We start from the raw sequence: 22334 nt of genomic DNA, 5'->3' as shown, positions 1-22334 counted from the left end.
GGCAGAACCCAGCCCCACCTGCCCCCATCACCCTCTGTGACTCCACAATTGACACTGTGGAATCTTTCCGTTCCCAGGATCTCAAGTGGGAGCCAAACATCAGCTCCCTCATCAAGAAAGCCCAGCAGAGGATGTTCTTCCTGCGGCAGCTGAATAAATTCAACCTGCCAAAGACTATGATGGTGCACTTCTACACAGCCATCATTGAGTCCATCCTCACCTCCTCCATCACCATCTGGTACGCCGCTGCTACAGCCAAGGATAAGGGCAGGCTGCAGCGTGTCATTCGGTCTGCTGAGAAGGTGATAGGCTGCAGTCTACTGTCGCTCCAGGAACTGTACACCTCCAGGACCCTGAAGCGGGCAGGGAAGATTCTGGCTGATCCCTCCCACCCCGGTCACAGACTCTTTGAGACTCGCCCCTCTGGCAGGAGGCTGCGGTCCATCCGGACCAAAACCTCACGCCACAAGGACAGTTTTTTCCCATCTGCCACCAGCCTTGTTAACAAAGCCCGGAAATCCCATTCTACTTCTAGAGACTCTCGGAACCACCAGTAAACCTGCATATCCATTTACTAAGGATAGATTAATCATATCTAAAATGGGCCTGGTAATCAAAGGGAACCCTTCCTTAAATCATTTGGTTGGGATTGGGTCTAATATACAAGTTGAAGGTTTAGATGAAGCTAATATTTTTGATAACTCAGGAAGATCCACTGGATCACAACAGTCCAAGCGCACAACAGTTTCTATAGTTACCTCCACTGCTGTCTCACTTGAAGTAATCTTGTTCGGGAGGACAACTGTACTAAAGAGAAATTTAGGATTATTCTTGTTCTCTTCTATTAATGATGAGAAATAATCTGTTCTAGCTTGGCGAAGTGTCTTTCTATACAACATTAGGCTATTTTTCCAGATTAAGTAGGAATCCTCTAGGTGTGTAGAGCGCCATTTTCTCTCCAATTTTCTAACATTGTGCTTTAAAGTACGCAGCTCTGAATTAAACCAGGGAGCCTGCCTCCTATGAATAATTAACTTCTTTTTCAAGGGGGCTGCATTGTCTAATGCATCACGCAATGATGAAGAAACACTATGAACAAGAGAATCAATTTGTGAAGGGGCAGAAACAAAACTATTGCCCTCCACTGTGTTTTTCTGTGATAATGAGAACATTAAATATGGAAAAGATTCTTTAAAGGTTCTTGCAGCCTTGTCTGATAATGATCTTCCATAATTAAATTTCCTTTCAGGTGTGGAGTACTTGGTTACATTAAACTCAATGGTTATTAAAAAATGGTCAGACAGGACAGGTTTATGAGGAAATATTGTTATTTCTTTACACTCAATGCCATATGTCAGCACAAGGTCCAGAGAATGAAGACAAAATGTGCTGGGGTTAATTCTGTTATCACAGCATCAAACTTCAGCATGTTGTTCTTTTCAAATCTATCTGGAGTTAATACAGTTTTTTATGAATTACATTTCCTGACTACTCTGGACTGGCAACCTGTCCAGGGTGTAAACTGCCTCCTACCAGCTCCCCAGCGACCCTTCACAAACAAGTAGTTAAAGACAATGGTTTGCTGGAAGGATGGATAACTTAGGCTTCCTCACAAGAAATGTTAGGATAAATAACATAATAATGTTAGGATTTTTGTCATTTTGTGCAAACATTTCAAGAAGCAAGATTTTATAGGAATTCAGAGCAAATTTCTTAAGTGGTATCCCATTTCGTATGGTTACCAACAGCCCTACCTACCTCTAGGCCTGAAGTGTTTTGACCATTTTTATACTTGTTGAGGACAACTGACAGTAGAGTGTTTTTTGTGTGGTAAAATATTTTTTATTGCAAAAAATATCACCTTTATTGAGTGTAGACCTATTTGTTAGCACAACCTTACAAATTACATTTTACATTTACATAAACACAACTGTTGTCACTCTGTGAGTTTTGTTGAAACTGTTCAGCCATTATTCACAACAGAAATCATATGAACTGACAGCAAGTGTTTTAATTTAGAGATCACAGTCACATTAAATGTCTCGCCAATTTTCCCTGCCCATCCACTGACTAATCTTTTCAGCATTTGATCAAGCTATTTTGTTGATTAAATGTCATCCTGATCATCCTTTTGGGTCTACAACTGGGGTTTGGTCTGAGCAGCTTCACAGCTAAGGTGGGTCTTGAGGAACTCCTGGATCTTCCTCCACAGGTGGACTTCAGCTGCAGCATGGGCTCGGGGTTCACCCCCCCACAGAACTGGCAATCTGCTAAAGTGATGCATGCAAGAGGAGCAGAATGGTCCATAAGGGGGCTCTAAAAGGTGCCCAGCTCCAGGATAACATACAGTTTCAAGGTTCTCCTTCCCATTACTCGTTAGTCTCTCCACCATGTTCTCCATATAGGCCTTGCTGTCCCAGGTGAGGTCGTCTTCCGAAGCCACAAAGAGGAAACTTCCACAGGCTCGTTCAATTGGGACCAAGCTGTCCCTGCCCTCTGTCTTAAGAGGATCATGCATTGCATACTTGGAAATGACGAGCCCTGAGTTAGTAGAAAACAGTTTCTCACGGTCAAACATTAAAGCAGGAAGAAGTAGTCTGTTCTTATAGTACAGCGGTAGAAGAGCATTGGCTGAGCAGCCGTTGATCCAAACCACAGCCTTAACACCTCTCACAAAAGCAGCGAGAGAAAGAGCAATATCTCCTGCCTTTGATCTCGATACAATCCCAACTCCTTTACTGTTCACCTGTAGAAATAAATTCCACAAAAATCATTATGATGAACATAGAGTACTTTGCTGTCACATATGTAAAATGACTCAATCAGATGATGAAGTAATACGGTATTTAATGAGAACATCCACTCATGGTAAAAGGTATGTACAATTCTGACTCATTAAGATGCCTTCCAGAACTCCTTAGTTTAATTTTTGTTGTTCCCCCAACAAGGCCCCCTTACCTTCCCCGGTAAAGGGGCTGTCAATAGGGGTTCTTGCTGTTTTGTTTCTTTTACTTCCTGTTTATGTTTTGTTTATTCAGTTTGTTGTCACGCCTTCCTGTCCAGTACAATCCTCACGTCCAAGATTTACTTTATTTCAGGGGTCCCCAAACCCCAGACTCTGGTTCAAAATGGATCCAGAGAGCATTTTGTCCAGATGGCATAGCATTTTATCATTTACTATGTAGAAATAGAAATTTTATTCCTGCCGGTGTAGGTACCAGATCTGCTCGGGTGGTCAAATCTACTTGGAGCCCTGCTCCTGCCAATGACATCACAATACGGCAACGCCATTTGAACAAACTACATTGCACACTGTTTTATAAGGATAAGCTACATGCGCCCATTCATAACAATCAAATCTGCTCCGGACATTTGCTTTTATTTCACATTTCTTTTGGCAACCTAAACCTCTTTACGCCATACCAATAAAGCCCTTTTAAATTTGAAGATGAATCGATTTTATTTAGTTAGTTTGTGTACGGTGTGTGTCTGGCACCAATATTTGTTAGACCAAATATTGATAATAGGCCAAAAAAACAAATATAATAGACCAAATATCAGTTCTAATATTCACATCTCTCTATTGATCCAAACGTTTAACATCAAACACACTTCATTGCACACTGATTCTGCTTTCAGGACTTTTAGAGTGAGACACGCTGGAAATGGCAACAAAAGATTATTATCCGCAGGTTTTGTAATCCTGGGTAACGTCAGAGCTGCAGCGTCTGTTGAGCTGCACATGTCGAACTGCCTGACCAAAATGGATGACCCCAACACGTGTCAATTGGACTGCTGCAGCCAGTCGAGTAGTGCGAGGGGAAGCATTGCGGAAGCCAGACGAGAGTTGAGCTGCAGGTCGGTTTTACTGAATACTTTTCACAACCTCTAAAGATCTTGATCTATTATAATTTTCTGGGTTGCGTGTGAACTTGTAGGAGCCCTCTAAGCAACTAAATTCATGAAGGAAGGCCTTTGCATGCAGATAGTAACCTTGAAAGAGGACAGGTTCTAAGACTTGGCGAGATGAAGAAGATGAAGAAGATGAAGAAGATTGCGAGCTAAGGAGAAGAAGGCCTGGCCTGAGAGACTGATCCTGCAATGTCCTATTCCTGCCAGGCTGGTAGGGGGCTCTCTGCAGCCCATACAAACTCTTACCCCAAACTTTCAATCTCCGCCTCTCCAGTAATGGTCATTCTGGCAGTGTGGGTGGGAGCCATGTTGTGCTGGAAAATGCAATCAGCATCTCCATTAAGTTTGGGAATAGAAAAAAAACATGAAGTGCTCTAAAATTTGGGGGGAAGAGAAGAGGCGATTCTGAGCCTTTACTCTTCTTTGTGTGCTATTTGTGCTTTAGATGCTGTTCTGGGTTTTTTTGTGACCTCCTGGATGAGTTGTCAATCTGTTTCTGGAGTAATTATGGTAAGCTGGCCATTCCAGGAAAGGTTAACCACTGTTCCTCCTTTTTTCCTACTATTGTTTCTATTAGTGGATAAATACTGTAGCTGTCGATGTGGTTCAGTGAAGTCCCAAAGACTTTGTAACCCTTTCTGGACTAATAGATGTCAGCAACTATGTTTCTTATCTGTTCTTGAATTTCTTTAGTATGGGGCATGATGTGTTGCTTTCTGAGAGTTTTAAGCCTACTTCATGTTGTCAGTCAAGTTCTATGTAAGTGATTTCTTGATTCTATAAGTCAGTCACTAATCAGGTCTTTGTGGTGAGTGCAATCAAACAAAAATGTGAGTAGTCAGAGTTTATATTTTAATCTATGGGGGGAGAGGATACTTCCACACATAACTTGGTTGTGGAGAAATGTGGAAAAATTAAAAATAAAGTTAAAAAAAATGCATTTTGTATTTACTCTGTAACTCTGTAAGAGGGAAAAGCTTTTGCAATGCACTGTATTTGTTTGAGTTTCTTTAAACTGGTTTAGTATGTTGATCATTGCATTAAATTTTCTAAATAACAGACAGTCACGTGACACAACACATTTTACATTATTCCTTGAGCAGAAAACATTGAGAAATCACTCAATACCGTAGGTAGTTGTTGTAAGAAATGCACTGCATCTTCAAAATGATCCAGGTGAATTTGTTGGGGTCTGCCTGAATGCACAGGTACAGTAAGAGTAACGAAGCCTTTGTTGGCCAGCAGACAGGCTCTTTTCTCAGACATCGTGGTACACAGATCCAACACAGCTGGAAATGGACCTTCTCCTGAAACAAAACATAAAATGTATATTAAATACACACAAAAACTAGCATTTTATTAGTTTTGAAAACTCAACATTCTTGGTTTTATTGCTTGTAAAAACAATTCTGAGTTTCAGTGACATTTAGAAAAGTTCACAGACTCATATGGATAATTTAACTTTAGGTTTGGATCTTTCTTCTTGCTCAAACAGGGGATATTCAATTAAACTTCTAATGACCAGACAACATACAGTTTAATACACACACATAACAACCTGGAGGGGTAAACAGGACTCCATTAATGTTCCCTTCTTGGACAGGAACTCTGCTGACTCCATCTCCCATCAGAAACCTCTCATTTGTCACTTCTGCTAACATCCTGCCCTCCTCGTCATGAAGAGAGAAATTCACCATCACAGGATCCAAAACTCTGGTCTTACGAAAGTCTTTGTGTAAGATTTGTGGTTTCATTGACCACAGCAAACCCATAGGTTCAACTCCAGTGTAACTCCCACCGATTGAGGGGTCTCTGCTCAGATCGATCTCCCCACCAGCATATGCTCTGTAGGCAGCCGAGGAACTGAACACCACCCCTCTCTCATCAGTAGTCCTGGCTCTGATGGAGACCACCTGCTTGGACCTCAGCCCATCAATTTTCACCACAATGGGCTCATCAAATAAACACCTGGCGATGGGCAGCAGTCTCAGTCTGACTGGGTAGGCCATATTTTCTATAATAAACATAAAATCGATTTTATAAATCAAATATACAAATGCAGAGACAGAAGGTTATTATATAAAAAAACAGAAAGTAAACAGAGAAAATACTTTAAATAAGTAAAGAAAATATTCAAAATGTCTTATGAGTTACACACACAAAAATAGTTTGGTTATGTCTTTAACTAAAACTCTGCTTTATGCTGTTGGGACAGAAACTGTGTAGTTTTAACCAAACATTGGATCAGAGTTTTTCATGTTGGAGAACAATCTAGAAAAAGCTTCATGGTTCTTTAAATACTTTTAGCTATGCAGCAAGCTGATCAGACCTCTCTAAACTTCTGTAATCGGAGCAAATAAGTAAAGGTCAGTCAGTAATTTTCTACCGCTTATTCCATAGTGGGTCGCGGGAAGCTGATGCCTATCTCCAGCAGTCTATGGGCAAAAGGCAGGGTACACCCAGGACAGGTCGCCAGTCCATCGCAGGGCAACACACAAACAACCATGCACACACTCATTCACACACCTAAGGGCAATTTAGAGTGACCAATTAACCTAACAGGCATGTCTTTGGACTGTGGGAGGAAGCCAGAGTACCCGATGAGAACCCATGCATGCACGGGGAGAACATGCAAACTCCATGCAGAAAGACACCTGGCCCGGAAACGAACCCAGGACCGTCTTGCTGCAAGGCAACAGTGCTACCAACAGTACCACCGTGCAGCCATAAGTAAAGGTAAGATAGTGAATTTATGTTGTATGCAGCTGAAGGCAAAACCATTCCTCTATGAAAATGACAAAGTTTAAAAGTATTTCCCAAGGGCAGTTAAACAAATTCATTTTAAAACTAAGCTTTTTAAAACATCCAAGGTGCCTACATTAGTTTTTATGTACACAGAAAAAAACTATTACACAAAAATCAAAAACTACGAGGGTCAAATTTATCAGTCTCCTTAAGAAGTGATCTTTTTATTGAGCAGTAGCACAAACCACTGATGTGCAATGATGTGCTTTAACTCTGTAATGTTTGTGAAATACTTGTGAAAGTAAGTTAAAACTGAGTGGTTTCTCCCAGGTTACACTTACAACTCTGGTAATGGTTTAAGCTGTTTCCAATTTTCAAGAAAGAGAGTAAATTCAAGAAATTCAAAAAGAGCCCCACATCACAGAACAACCCTTGCAGCAAGAGGAAACTGTAGATTTCAAATATTTACCTTTGACTTTAGTAAAAGCCTATATTATAATTTTCGGCCTTTAATTTGATAGCCAGGCCTTTTTTGTTTTTTTCTAATTTGGATTTTAGATCATTAGTTATATTTTGTTAAGTAATTAAGTTTTTTTTTCAAGCTTCTAAGCAAATAATAATAATAATCAAGTTATGCTAACTGAGGATCTCACTGTCTCTGAAAAGATTGATTATTTTTAGGATTCCAGTTCTCCTTCCCTTTAACTGTAATCAGGGTTAAGTCAAGGAAGATCTTGCCAGGTTGATCAGACCCTTCTTTTGCCGACGTCCTCAGAAGAAATCAGTCAAAGAATCCCATCTTGGGACCAGTTTGTTGTGGAGCAAAATCGTGTTTAACAAAGAGATCAATGATAGTCACTCAATCAGCTTTTTAACCTTGCAAAGGAGAACAGCTTAAACACCAGACGTGTGTTCAAGAGGTGTTCAGCATCTGTTCTGACTAGACAAAGGAGGAAACCCTCTTATAACATCATTCCAAAATAACTCCCTTGAAGCCTGGGCCCTTACAGGAGGAACAGAGGTAAGACATGTTGTAATTCTTACCCAGACATGTTGACAGAATTCAAAGCGCATCCTAATCTCAGACTCCAGCCCAGAAATTATCTCTGAGACTAAAGACAGCCAGCTGCCCTGAACCCTGACATAAATTAGACCTGCAGCTGGAATAAATGGAATGAATACTTATATACTATATATCAGGTCATAAAACAAGAGGTCAAGGGTAGTTTCAAAGAAGACAATCATTTCAGCCCTGTACAGGAAAATACAGCAAAGTTGTGGACCAAGAAAAACTCTTCTTCTGTGGAAGATACACCTTCAATCCATACTAAAATATGCTAAAGAAAACCTGGAGAAATATTATCCAAACTGGTAGCATGTCCTTTGGTCAGATGAGACAAAACTGTGGCTTTGTAGCAATATAAACATTATTGATGTTTGAAAAAGAAGGGAGAAGCCTATAACCCAACGAACACTGTGTTCAAAGTGAAACATGGTGGTGGTGGCAGCATCATGCTGTGGGGATGTTTTTCAGCAGGAAGGACTGGAAAATTGGTCTGAGTTTAGGAAATATTTTTGAGTAAAATCTGTCAGTTTCCATGTGATTTGAGACTGGGACGGAGGTTTACCTTCCACCACGACAATGAAGCATACTGCTAAAGCATCACTCAAGTGGTTTAAGGAGAAACATTTAAATGTGTGGAGGTGAATACTTCAGCAAGGCCTTGTATATGGAGGATAAGAAGCGTGTTAGTGTCTGAAATGAAGTGCTTAGCATCCACACAGTTTATTACCTGTTTTGTCGGTGTTGGTTTGTCTGTCAGTCTGTCTGTGCATTTCCAAAATATCTCAAATGTTATAAAAGGATTTTGATGAAATCATCAGAAAAGATGTCTTAGGACAAGAAACAGATTATTAGATTTTTGTGGTGATGCGGTGCACCATCTGGATCCAGGATTTTTTTTGAAGGATTCTTTATCATGTAATAAAATGACATGCACCAGTGAGCCTATTGCCTTGGCGGATGTCTGTGCTCTCTGAGTACCTTTTTGGTCTTTTAAATGGAAGACCTGGTGACCAAAGAACATCTTGTACCAGGACACTGCAAACTTGCTTTCCTTTCTAGAGCACCTTCTAAGTGTGCTGGGGTTCGTTCTGTTATTAGAGGATCAAAAATCAGCATGTTGTTCTTTTCACATCTACCTGGTGTTCATAGTGTTTTTATGAATTACATTTCTAGACAGGCGACCTGTCCAGGGTGTACCCTGCCTTCCACAAGCTCCCCCGCGACTTTGCATGGACAAAGTACAGTGCAGGCACACACTGTTAGATTCTCTTAGGCGTGTCAGTCAACTTTTTCATGGAGTTATTCCAACAGGTGATGCAAATTGACAGTATTGGAGGAAAGAACATCAAGGACTTTGTCCACAAAGTTCTTGAAGGGTATGCTATGCATACACACATGCACACATAGCCTTCACAATTCCCCCCAACCGATTAACCATAAGCAAGCCCCTCCCCTCCACCACAACATTCTGTGCACTTTAGTCCCATTCCTCCCATCATTATAGTAAAATGGTTTTTGGACATGTATAATATCATCCTTCATATATTCATATTGATTCAAAATAAAATTTATTGTTTTTCAGTGCTCTTCACTAATGCACTGATGGCTAAATTCAATATGAAGGGGAAACAAGGCAAGGGATCTTTGAAGAAAACAAAGGTTTATAGAGCAATAAAAGGTGAGCTGATGTGCTCAGATGTGTTGGTAAAGCAAACGAAGAGTTTTCAGACAAGTGTGAAAATGATTGGCAAAACCTAAAAATTTAAAGCCAACTGTCATGTTTCCATTTTTTACTTTCAAGTTGCTATTGGAGGCCACAACATATTTTTGTGCATTTTCCACATTGTCTTTTGCGTATTACTAATTTGTCTTTCTACAAATGCAGAAAAAATCATCAGTGGTGATGAAGCAGCTACAGAAGATTTCATTAGGACACATGCTGCAGAGCAACTCAAACATGCACCGCAGAGAAGTGGAGGTGGGGTCAAGTCAAGTCAAGTTTATTTATATAGCGCTTTTCAGCAACAAGGTACTCAAAGCGCTGTACATGAGGAAAAATATTACAATGATACAGAAAATCAAACACAGATAAACAAATCAAATTACACTAATAATCCTTGGGAGTTTACTGGTAAGAGCTGGTTCTAATCCAATCTTTCTAATAGAGATAATTAACTCATTAAGTCCTCTGTGGTAAGGAATTCATCCGGTGCTAGAAGAAAAATTATAATATTAATCCTTGAGGTCGCTGGTATGAGGCAGTTGTGGTCCCATCATTCAAATAAACTGGGCCCCTGGTATAAAACAGTTTTAGTCCAAACTTTTTAAATACTAATAATGTTTGGCTGTCACTGGTATGATATTGTTGTAATACAGGACACAAAGCCATCACTCAGAACTGATGAGAGTTGTTGGGCTGTGTAATTCTCCATATTTGTTGTATATATTTTTTGTTGTAACACCAGCGTTAATATGGTACTTGTTCAGCTGTGATAAAAAAGTTAAAAAGGCATGTTTCTTTTTTTAAATATTTGATGTGATGTACAGACCCAAGGTGTGTAATTATTATTATTTTTTCTTGTTAACATGTCCTGTCCGGCAGAGTAGCACTCTGTTGTCGGAGTGCTAAGAAGAAGCCCAACAGATTTACCTTCACAACGGTTTATTGCTCTGCTTGATATTTATAAAAGAAACTTTATTTAAAACTGCTTTGGGATTATTTCAATGGCAATGGACACAGAGATGGAAACAAAAGGAAAAAAAAGGAAGGAAGAAAGAGAGAGAGGTCGGGCAAAAAGGAAAAAGGGAGAAAAGAATAGAGAAGATAAAGAAAGATGAGAGAATACATGATAACACGCTAGAAAACTGTTTCTACACATGCAGAAATATGTACCAACAGTAATGTTACCGAAAAGTGCATAGTACTAATGAATGCAAGATGTATTTAGTGGTAACTGCAGCTCAATATAGAACATCTGTGTATCTGAATCACCTGTGGGTGTAAGTGTGAGTGCACTTGTGTATATAAGATTTCTCCATAAAAGGACCACCGCCGTGACTACTGCAACTCCCCAGAGAAGAGCAGAGGAGAGCCCCAGGGGAACCACCCAGCAGTCACAGTGCAGAAGCCCCAGGGAGCTGCATTGTTGAACCCACAGGCCCTGTCAGCAGCCGTCTATGCAGGAGCTGATCCAGTCATGAACCCAGACCCTGAGAATAGCAGAAGCCCAACAGAGCCAGGGGGCCCAGGCCCTGGCAAGCAGCCACTAGGAGTGAGTCAGCACACACCAAAGCACCCAGCGCCAGACACTAAGAACCACCAACACCCCAGCGGGCAAAGAAACCAGCCACTGGCAGGGAGTGTGGTGGGGAGGAAAAAGGCCCCACATTTCATGGGGGGCTTAAGCTGATCCAGGAAAAGGAGCAGCCCGAGGCCCAACCTGACACAAATCAGGCGCACACAGTCACAATCACACATATCTACCCTTATGCCTACACATAAAAACACACCCACACACACAACGTAAAGACACACAACAATGGACGTTGTACACTCATTCACACTCCCCATACATACTCTATACTCCCAGACCCAGGTACCTATACCCCAGAGATGTAACTAGTCCCCAGGCCCAGGAGCTGGTCCCTTTCCTTCTGGGGTGGAGACAGGCAGACCACACCAGCCCAGACTAGTGTCGGCATCACCCAAACCCGAATGACCTCGGCCCAGACACCACAACCACCTGCTCCAACCCCAGCCCCCAACTACCCCTGTCCCCATCCGGAGAGGGTGCCACAAACAAAAGAGGGGTCCACCTGGTCCAAACGAGCCCACCAACCAGAGCCATCCCAGGACAAAACGGTCCCAATCCCCCAATGAATTCCAATCTCAACAGCCATGAACCCCAACATGAATTCCCCCACAGGGTCCCTCCCAACGTGGACAGAAATTGAACACATGGCCCCGAACCCAAATGCCTTTTTTTTCTTCTTTCAAAAACAAAAAATAAATAACATATAACTGTTTAAAAAAAAGTCTTAAAATTGTACATGTACAATGTAGTAGCAATAGTGAGTATCACTTGGCCAAAAACACATAAGAAAATTTGCAATTAATTCACTCAATACGGCCAATAATTAGCAAGGTTTTAAACTTTTAGGGAACAAAGCGGTCAAAGTTTAAATGTTTCAGTTTTCTAAGCTTGGAATGTTATAAATAAATACTGTCTGCATTTCAAGCAAAGTTTCAGTTTAACAAGTGTCAGGCCAGAAATGTTACTAGTTAGATGATCAGTGTGGATGACTGACCAAAACTGGTGGTCAAAATTTAAATATTTTAGTTTTCTAAGCCTAGATTGCCTCTCAAGATACTAAGGCATTTATTAAACACGTATCTGTGTTGTTTCCCATGCATCTAGGTCAAAATAAATCCAAAGTTGGAGATGCTGATTGAATATACTTTTACCTTGAAAAGTTAAAATGTGCTGGAATGTGCTCAGTTTTCAAAGATTGTGTACAAAGTCCTCTTCTGGTATCAGAAATGTAAAAGAATACTATCTACAAGTCAAACAGGGTTTGAAATTAACTGGTGTCAGGCCAGAGATTTTAAGTTAGATGATCAGTGTGGATGCCTGACCATAACATGGCAACAAAAATATAAGTATGACAAAAGGGTTTTGCTATTGCAAATAAAATTTTATAAAAAAATACTTTTGAGTCTCTTTTCAGTAACTGTCAGTTGAATTATGTTTAGCCTTGCTACTAAGGTATAAAATTCTCTTAAACTAACGACAGTGTTGTTATTTGCACTCATATAAATGATGTAGGTTTTACATCATGATGCATGATGGTGGAGTGGTTACAGTTTACTCACAGTGAGAATAGTTGAAGTCTCGTCTGGGACCCTTATGTGTAAAGACGTTCCCCCTGAAAAACAAAGCTTCTTCAGTGCAACCAGGAACACCGGCTGGAAAGCATATTACCAGTGCGTCAACAGGGAAGGACAGTAGTAACCACCTGGAGGAAAGATGCCACCCTTTCCTTCTGAGGAGGAGCACCACAAACAGAACCAGACAGGTGTAAAGAGCTGTGGCTCCAGAGGCGGGCAGAGTCCCGCCTACTTCCTGCAACTTCTGCCGTGTCTGTGAACATGAACTCTTCCTCTGGCTACCACCTTGGAGCTTGGAACGACATGATTTTAATGAATACATTTGTTTTACTTTTTATACAGGTCTCTAATGTTTATAGTTTATTTGAAATACTTTATTATAAAAAAAAAATATTGATCACTTTGTCTATCCTTGGTTTCCACATAGCCTTCTCCACCTGATTTCTAACAGGAACCTTACAGAACCGTCCTGGTTTACATGTAGACCGCACATCACCTGCTGATTGGAGCTTCCTCACAGCTACCCTGGACAGAAATAAGCAGGTAAATCACATTTATTTTCTACAATAGTGTAACAACACCAGGCTGATAATTATAGAAAAGGATATTTTATAATCCTGGGGAGAAAAATACACCATCTTTCAATGTATAAATGATAGGGTTGTTACCAGGTATTAAAATAATTTTCGTACTTGTGCTTGTCCACTTCATCCGGGACCGGGTCGTGGGGGCAGCAGACTCAGTAGAGACACCCAGACGTCCCTCTCCGCAGACACCTCTTCCGGGGGGAGCCCAAGGCGTTCCCAGGCCAGCCGAGAGACATAGTCCCTCCAGCATGTCCTGGGCCGTCCCCTGGGCCTCCTCCTGGTGGGATGTGCCTGGAACACCTCCCGAGGAAGGCGTCCAGGAGGCATCCGGTATAGATGCCCGAGCGGCTCTACTCCGAACCCCGCCCGGATGGCCGAGCTCCTCACCCTTTCTCTAAGGGAGTGCCTGGCCACCCTACGGAGGAAGCTCATTTCAGCCACTTGTATCCAAGATCTCGTTCTTTCGGTCATGACCCAAAGTTCATGGCCATAGGTGAGGGTAGGAACGTAGACCGACCGGTAAGTTGAGAGCTTCGCTTTTCAGCTCAGCTCTCTCTTCACCACTATGAACCGGCACAGTGACCCCATTACTGCAGCAGCCGCACCGATCCGTCTGTCGATCTCCCGCTCCGTTCTCCCCTCATTTGTGAACAAGACCCCGAGATACTTGAACTCCTCCACTTGAGGCAGGAACTCCCCTCCAACTTGAAGAGGACAAGCCACCCTTTTCTGGTCGAGAACCATGGCCTCGGACTTGGAGGAGGTGATCTCCATCCCAGCGGCTTCACACTCGGCTGCGAACCGCCCCAGTGCATGCTGTAGGTGTTGGCTAGAGGGGGCCAGCACGACCACGTCATCTGCAAAAAGAAGAGACGAAATCTACTGGTCCCCAAACCAGACCCCCTCTGGCCCTTGGCTGTGCCAAGAAATTCTGTTCCTAAAAGTTATGAACAGAAGGTTAAATAAAATAAAATAATTTTATTTAACCTAAATGGTTTTTTACTTCGGTTTAAAATAAAATGGCGCGATACTCTAAAGGCAAATAAGCTAACCTTGGGATATGGTATGTTTGTTAGTTTAAGCATTTCTTTACAAACGAAATTAATATTGAATTTTTATGCTATTTGCATTTTCAGACAAATTATGTTATTTCCTGTTGTGTTGGTGGATGAATAAGTGCTCTTTTGACTAAGTTAAATCTTGCCATTATTGTCAAATATATTATAAAAAGAAGACCAGAATATTGTTAGTCCAACCAAAATCTGACTTTTTGCCATGCATTTGAATAGGACTGTATCTTTTTTAAACTTTCAGATAATGATGTGGATGGTGATGCAGTCGATTGTGGCCTCACAGAGAGCATGATCGCGGTACTTTTTCAAGGATCTTTCAAGAAGCAACTGAAATATAATCAGTTTTTGTCCAAGCAAAAGGAGTCAACAATATCAATGACTTTAGAACCTGTGCCTCCAGAGGAATGGCAGCAAAGTACTTCTTCAGCATCATACAGGTAAATGTATGAATGCAAATTCAGTTGTCCTCCTAGTTGTCCACACTGTGTGAATTAACTAAAAAATTCATATTGCTTGGATTTACAGTCTCACCAAATGTATCAAACTTGAAACGTTGTTAGGAAGAAGTCTGTAAATGCATACCAAATATTGCAAATGCACAATTTATGTATTAGTTATAACCCTTTAAATTGTTACGTTCAACAAGCAATAAAACATTTGTATTTAATTTAATTTGTACCCAGGAAAATAAAAGTTTTATTTTTCAGCCTTGTAACTTGTGTGGGACTGCCTTCTACTTTTGACGTCCCGACATTCCCTAAAACTCTGTAAACAAAACTTGACAACAAAGAACCATGTCAGAAAAACCCAAAGGATAGACACACAATAATCAGAGTCCTCTATGAAGCTGTTGCACAGTATACAATGTGAGTTTTTAGTCTCGCAAAATTGTCTATATATCTTATTATTGGGGGTATGTTAACCTAGTTTTACAATAATACAAATGTTGAGTCAGAACTTGACCTCCATCATTTCAATTTTTTCTCTTGATGTATTAGGTATCCCACAAATGCAGAATATGTCCAGGCTGTAAAGATGTGGATTGTGAAGTATCCTTTTCTCAGGGATCTTGAGGGAAATGGTTATGTAAGTGAAACTGTACAGCAATGTATTTATTGTTAGAGATTAATTGTATAATGTAAAATTGGGGATTTTACAAGTATTCTAGGTTTTAGGCATACTCAATGTCTTTCCTGTTTGTCTGGACAGAAATAACATGTCAATGAGATTCTGTTTAGATTCTCAGCGTACATAATAAATCGTTTTTGGTCATGCATGTCTCTCTTTCAATCAGCATGCATGGCACATGTCTTTGAAGCGCAAATTTAAATTTGAGCGTGCACCGCTGATTGACAATGATGAAGTGAGACGCAGCAAGGAGAAGTTTGGGTTCATGGGGTCAAAGCAGCCTGTTGAATCTGCAAGAACAAGTCAAATAAATGTTTCCAAGGTCAGAGGCACAGTTAAAAAAAAAAAAAAAAAAAGGAAAATAGTAAATTGATTTACTTGCTACCCAACTACACAATGACACATTCTTAATGTTCTTAGTATCCCAAATGGATTCATAAAAGTACCCAAATTCTAATATCTTTGGGTGTTTGCCCACCGTATTTACATTACCTTTGAAAACCCTGGCACTCCTATTAATTGTTCTAAATTAAACAAATCACACAGGATTTGCCATTAAGATCTATTAGTTTTGTTTTAAAATGTAGTGGTCAGTGAAATCGGTCAGTGGATAGATCTTTAAAGAGTACAAAGGGATTGCCCATTGTAAATTTTATAGTTCTAAATACAGCATATTTAGTTCAATCAGATGTGCCTTTGTGGACATTATTCCCTCTCACCCTCATTGTTTAGGTTCCAAATGTCCTCGGTGAGGATCCGTTTTCCATTGAGGCTCATGTAAAGGTCCTACACAGCCAGTATCCGAAGGTGCAACCTGACACAAAAATCGTCAAAGACAGTATGCAGCAGACCTTTGCATGGCGGCGAAAGGAGATCGCAGAAACACTTGAGAAATACCCTTTCTTAAGAACATCAAGGGGTGTAAGTGTCTTAAAATTAAATGGATTTTCTTACCCTGATGTGGAGTATGTTAGTCTAGACAAATGTGCTATGTGTAATAAAAAGGTTAGATTTATTAAGTGTTTTCCTTTCCGACTTTGTCTTAAATCTTTATTCACAATATTTATTTCTGTCTTTTACATCGTGAATAAGAATTTAGCAATAAAAGACAGTCTACAACAGCTTCTTCCACTACTTGTGGTTCCCTATGACATGTGGCTTTTTAGGTGTACAGATGTTTTTCAAAGCATATTCATTTTCATCTGAAAAGTTTAATGTACCTGAAAGGCCAAGATTTCACCAAAATTTGGACAAATTGTTTTCAGCAAAATACTTAAGACTGCATAATATTTGTTCTTTTACAGCTGTGTGATGAAGTACAGCAAATTCATCCTGCAATTGAAAACATGCAACAACGATTCAGTGAAGGCTTCGCCTGTATTATGCCTAAAGTGCTTCATCTGACACAAGGGAAGTCTCCTCTGTACCAGTTCTACCAGGAGGCTAGAAAGGAGGCTCTCACTGAAGATGTACCAGGTATACATTATATGATAATATCCATGCTGGGGTGTTTTCAGGCCTACACTTTAATTTCTAAATTCTTTTTAATTTTCTACCTTTTATGTGTTTATTGTTGATTTAGGTATTTACTGACAAAATAGGCTAAATTGATTAATTGTAAATTAACACTAATTACTACTTTCAGTTTTTTGCAAAACACATGGAAAATAAATTTGAAGCAATAAAATTCTGATTAAATCTGAAATATATCTTATGTCTTACAGATATTGACAGACGAGCAGCCCTTTTTTTTTCTCCCATACATCTTCAGAGAGAACACTGATCTCTTTATCATGCTTGGAGAGGTATGTCTAACTTGCAAATGTCTGTTGGTCAACCTAACCAATTTATACAGCAAACTTAGTGTCTTAAGCATTCCTATTGTCTAACTTAAATTTTGAAGCTAGAATATTTCACATTAGATACATTAGATAATGCTGTGTTACAGGCTCTTAACTTAATTTCCTGTTTTTTTCTTATTTCCATTTTGCTTTCAAATAGTGTGATTCTCCATCCTCATACCCAACAATTCACTTGACTAGCCAAGACTGGAAAATGGCCTTTACCAAGAGAGCTAACACCATTGTGAAAGCAGACGACGTTGTGGTTTGTCACACCCAAACAGTTGATGAAGGGATCATCTCAGCCTTCTGCACTTACTTTGTCTTCAACCTGGCATACCCAAGACACCTGAAGAACACCCTAGTGTTCCTCCAAAGGTACATTGCAAGAATAGTTGAGGATGGGGACCGGCCTCTACCCTTAACTGTCACCAGGAAAATAAATCTCCTCTATTGACGCTATGCCTCGTCCCTACCAGTGCCCCAAATGCCCAAGGAGAGCTTTCACCTTAATGAAGCTGATTCAGCACATAGGACTTATTCATGCACATGAAGCCAACTTTAATGTTACATGTGGACTTGATGATTGCCAGTCCGCATTTACTAAATATGAGTCTTTTAGACGACATGTGTACAGAAAACATAGAGTCAAAATTATATGTCTTGACAATGAATGTGATGAAAGCGAAAGTGAGCTTGTCATTGATGACTTGGGGGAACCTTTGACAGAAAAAGTTATTGAAAATCCTCCCTCTTATGGTGAGCTGTTAAATAGTTTCAAAGAAAATCTTTTTAAGTTTATTCTGAAATGCAGGGAGAAAAATCATCTTCCAGTTTCTGTTCAAGAGGAGATTGTTGATGATGTTAATTTTTTTATGTGTTTTTTCAAGGAGAATTACGATGCTTTTATTGGTTACCACATGCAGAAAAGTGGTTTTGATATCTCAAAATCTCCACAACTGGAAAGTGTTCTCCATTCTAATGATTTTTTTTAGCGAAGCAACAAAGGCTATTCGATCTCCATATCTGATGAAAAATCATTGCAAATCCAAGCTTAATATGACTGAACCTATCCATTGCAAGTTAAGAAACTCAGTAGGACAAACCGTTGGCTCATATTCATATGTACCCATTGATAAAGTGCTGAATAATTATTGTTCACATGATGACATTCAGGATAATATCTTTTCTGAGCATAATCCAGAGATGGACAGTGAGTTTCTAAAAGACTATTGTGACGGCAGCATTTTCAGACAACACCCCTTTTTCAAAGCTCATCCAAATGCACTACGGCTACATTTTATGAAGATGAATTTGAAGTAGTAAATCCTTTGGGGTCAAAACGAAACAAACACAAACTATGTGCATTTTATTACAGTGTTGGGAATTTGGATAAAAGGCATAGATCTAAACAGACACATATTCATTTCGCATTGTTGGTACGGTACTCATTTGTTAAGCAGTTTGGCTTGAATGTCATTTTGAAACCTCTGCTAGATGATCTTGAAAAACTTGCTACTGTTGGCCTTACACTGAAAATTAATGACACTGAGCACGCAGTTTGGGCTGCGCTTGCAACTTTATCTGGTGATAACTTGTCAGCTCATATGATTGGTGGATTCACAATGTCATTTAACGTGGGTAGAATTTGTCGCTATTGTATGGATACTTATGATATTAAACACTTGTTCCAGGAAGACAGCTTTGTTTTAAGAACACCTGAGGTTCACCAGTGCCACCTTGCACGCATAAAACAGAATCCTGATGATAAAGCAACTTATGGTGTTTATAGTTCCTCTCCTTTTGATAGATTACAATATTTTGATGTTACAAAAGCTTTACCACCGGACATAATGCATGATCTGTTGGAGGGTGTAATTCCACTTGTTATGAAACTAGTTATTAGATAAATGAAGAACTGTAAAAAATATGCATTGGTCAAAATGACAAAGCTAATAAACCAGTGCTTTTACCAGAGAAACTACAGAAAGTTCTAAACTTAGGTACAATCTATAAGGGTACAAGTAAGTACCCACTACTGAGGGTACAATAGCAGTACCTTTGAGGGTACTGCCCCAGTGACAAGCCTTTATACCCTTAAAGGTACAATTAGGTACTTTTTTTTCTGAGTGTGTACCAGCGCTGTATCCCCGTTGCTGAACGCCTGTCCATCTGTCTTCGGTGAGTAAATAAATCTCAGCTCAATAAAAAAACTGCTGATTTTTAATGTCTACATCTCCTAAATATAAGATATTTGTGCCTAAACATAACCAGGCCAGGTCCTTTCTGTACTTGTCTCTTTAAAAGTAATTAGTTGAATCATACAACTCTGGCTTGCCGCACACCGCCACTATAATCTTGTCCTCCATTACTGACAACCGCTTCTTCTCCACTGCGGTCCTTCACCCTACGTCACAGCCACATCCAGTCCCTGATTGGTTGACGCGACGCAAATTTTGAAAAATTTTCAGATTTTTCAACTCATCCATCGCTCTCGCGTCGCTCTGCGCGCCCTTCGCACCGCGTCCTTCGTCTCCTCCGTACCGCGCCGCTCCGCTCCTGAACGCGCCTCTACATAGGGATAACATGTAAATCGGCCGCCCCCATCGCAGAATCCGCGTTCGATGTGAACGGACAATTAAACTGCTTCACAAAGGTGGGGGGAACGTTGACCTTATTTTGACCGATAAATCGCTCTTGCATGAAATAAACACAAACGCTTCTCTTATGTGAAGATTTATTGAAGCTGTATAATTCTGATATACCACCATTCTGGTTCAAAAATCTTCACCTCACTAACAAGCACTATTCTACACGAAGGGGATAAAAATAACTACCTAACAATAATAATAAAAGAAAATATATGTGCATTGAATGTCTATGAAGATCAAACCGGCAGTTTTATGGACAAAATGTGCAATTTGGGTTAACTTGGAAAGAGAAGCCCTCCTGGTGTGCTGATGTCTCAAAGCGATCAGCTTGTAGACGGTGGGGTGTGCCCTTAGCCACTAGCAGCAGATTGCCCCGAATCTCGAACAAAGGGTCATAAATCTCTGAGGCGGGAACTCAGTGGAAAAACTCCAGTAATAAAACTGGGACAAAGGAGTGGTCAGGCCATGAGGCCCAGACCGCAGCTGCTTTGAATGGAAAACTTCTAACTCCTGCCTGTTTTGGGATCAGCCGGACAAAAACTAACACGCACCTTGCTCATTGCATTTGCGCTCTGCAATTCGGCACACTTGAACAGCAAATCAAAACAGCTCAGTGTAACCAACTCTTATATGTAATTTATATTTCTGCCAAATATTATAGTTACAACTATATTATAGTCTAGGTTCAAAAATAGAGGATTATAAGCACAAACACCAATGTGATGCCAAAAGGAAAACCATTTAATGTAAAATTAAATTAAAAAATGAAGTTCTTGTACTCCCCCTCTAACACAAAGTTTCCACCTTATAAAACATGTGGTAAGTTCTCTTCTCCTTGAGATGATTGTTCAGTTCCTTTTTGTAATTCAGTTCGTAATTTAAGTCATTTAAGTCAAGTCAGTTTGTTACAACGTAGATTTGTCAATTTCAGAGACCATGTGTTTCTTTAAATGCAAATCTCATTTAAATCCAGTGCAAAGCAGCAGTGGATCCTGTCATCCCATATCCTGCATTGAAACCAGGAATCCAGTCTATTTAATCCAAACCTGCAGAAGCACGCAGCTGAACAATGTCCACAGTTGAATGGGGTTCTAAAAAAACCAACCTGCATATGTACATAAAACGTAATCAACCATAAGGTCCAAAAATATGCAGGAATATGAATCCTTTAGCAAAACATAACAGCAACCTTGCAAAAAACATCCTCAACACACTGTATCAATCGTTACGAGTTTGTGCATAACTAACATACAGTGTAATACAGTGAAAATCAATCATTATATCTAACATTGCACATTTCTCCAGTTGGTTTTAATTTTCTCTTGTAAGAACATACAAGGCACTAATAGCCGCGATAAAGCTAGTTAGCATTAGCTTCATTACACAGTGCTAATAGATTTCCTTAACACTCACCGGAGAACATCACTGCAGAATGAGTCTAACTGCAGAAATCAGGTTACTTATACCTCTTTCCAACAGCTGTATCTCAAAATGTATCAGCATTTACCATATAAACTTATTTTTTTCTCAACAAAAAGATAACTTAGGCACACCAAGCGCTGTTGCCCACCGGAGATTTTTTCCCTCTTCATATGTTGAGCACAAAGCTAAAATATGTCTCCATCTACTGGCGATTTATGATAGTACAACCAAAAACTAAAACGCAGGCAAAGTTACTTACAATAAGCAACGAGGACACAAAAAAAAAAAATGAAAATAATAATATAGCCATATTTATGGGGGTTACATCCGCATATTGTGATAAAGTTCATTATTTTCCATAATGTCATGATGAAAATTTAACATTCATATATTTTAGATTCATTGCACACTAACTGAAATATTTCAGGTCTTTTATTGTCTTAATACGGATGATTTTGGCATACAGCTCATGAAAACCCAAAATTCCTATCTCACAAAATTAGCATATTTCATCCGACCAATAAAAGAAAAGTGTTTTTAATACAAAAAACGTCAACCTTCAAATAATCATGTACAGTTATGCACTCAATACTTGGTCGGGAATCCTTTGGCAGAAATGACTGCTTCAATGCGGCGTGGCATGGAGGCAATCAGCCTGTGGCACTGCTGAGGTCTTATGGAAGCCCAGGATGCTTCAATAGCGGCCTTTAGCTCATCCAGAGTGTTGGGTCTTGAGTCTCTCAACGTTCTCTTCACAATATCCCACAGATTCTCTATGGGGTTCAGGTCAGGAGAGTTGGCAGGCCAATTGAGCACAGTGATACCATGGTCAGTAAACCATTTACCAGTGGTTTTGGCACTGTGAGCAGGTGCCAGGTCGTGCTGAAAAATGAAATCTTCATCTCCATAAAGCTTTTCAGCAGATGGAAGCATAAAGTCCTCCAAAATCTCCTGATAGCTAGCTGCATTGACCCTGTCCTTGATAAAACACAGTGGACCAACACCAGCAGCTGACACGGCA

The 22334-nt window shown here is 40.1% G+C and overlaps 1 protein-coding gene across 2 annotated transcripts; it reads right to left on the bottom strand.

Moving 5' to 3' along the window:
* Positions 1-1846: 1846 nt before the first annotated feature.
* On the bottom strand, positions 1847-21450 carry LOC124870435 (acyl-coenzyme A thioesterase 1-like). 2 transcript variants are annotated; one of them, XM_047369115.1, is made up of 7 exons: positions 13304-13365; positions 13013-13136; positions 12740-12903; positions 12597-12649; positions 5471-5926; positions 5041-5219; positions 1847-2746 (listed from the first exon to the last, which is right to left on the bottom strand). In XM_047369115.1, the coding sequence occupies exons 5-7, from the start codon at positions 5919-5921 to the stop codon at positions 2138-2140; spliced, it is 1239 nt and encodes a 412-aa protein (XP_047225071.1). In that variant the 5' UTR covers positions 5922-5926; positions 12597-12649; positions 12740-12903; positions 13013-13136; positions 13304-13365; the 3' UTR covers positions 1847-2137. The 2 variants fall into 2 exon arrangements, with proteins under 2 accessions (XP_047225071.1, XP_047225070.1); XM_047369114.1 differs by lacking the exons at positions 12597-12649; positions 12740-12903; positions 13013-13136; positions 13304-13365 and adding an exon at positions 21305-21450.
* Positions 21451-22334: the final 884 nt, after the last annotated feature.

The sequence above is a fragment of the Girardinichthys multiradiatus genome, chromosome 6, assembly GCF_021462225.1.
Source record: "Girardinichthys multiradiatus isolate DD_20200921_A chromosome 6, DD_fGirMul_XY1, whole genome shotgun sequence".
Taxonomy (NCBI): Eukaryota; Metazoa; Chordata; class Actinopteri; order Cyprinodontiformes; family Goodeidae; genus Girardinichthys; species Girardinichthys multiradiatus.
Note: the sequence above shows the minus strand (reverse complement) of the source record. Positions and strands in the feature narration are given on the sequence as shown.

Coding starts and splice junctions, on each gene's coding strand:
- LOC124870435 (XM_047369114.1), bottom strand. Junction 5,220..5,470: donor AGTCCTGTTTACCCCTCCAG/GTTGTTATGTGT, acceptor GTTTTGTTTCAG/GAGAAGGTCCATTTCCAGCT. Junction 2,747..5,040: donor TCTTACAACAACTACCTACG/GTATTGAGTGAT, acceptor TTATTTCTACAG/GTGAACAGTAAAGGAGTTGG.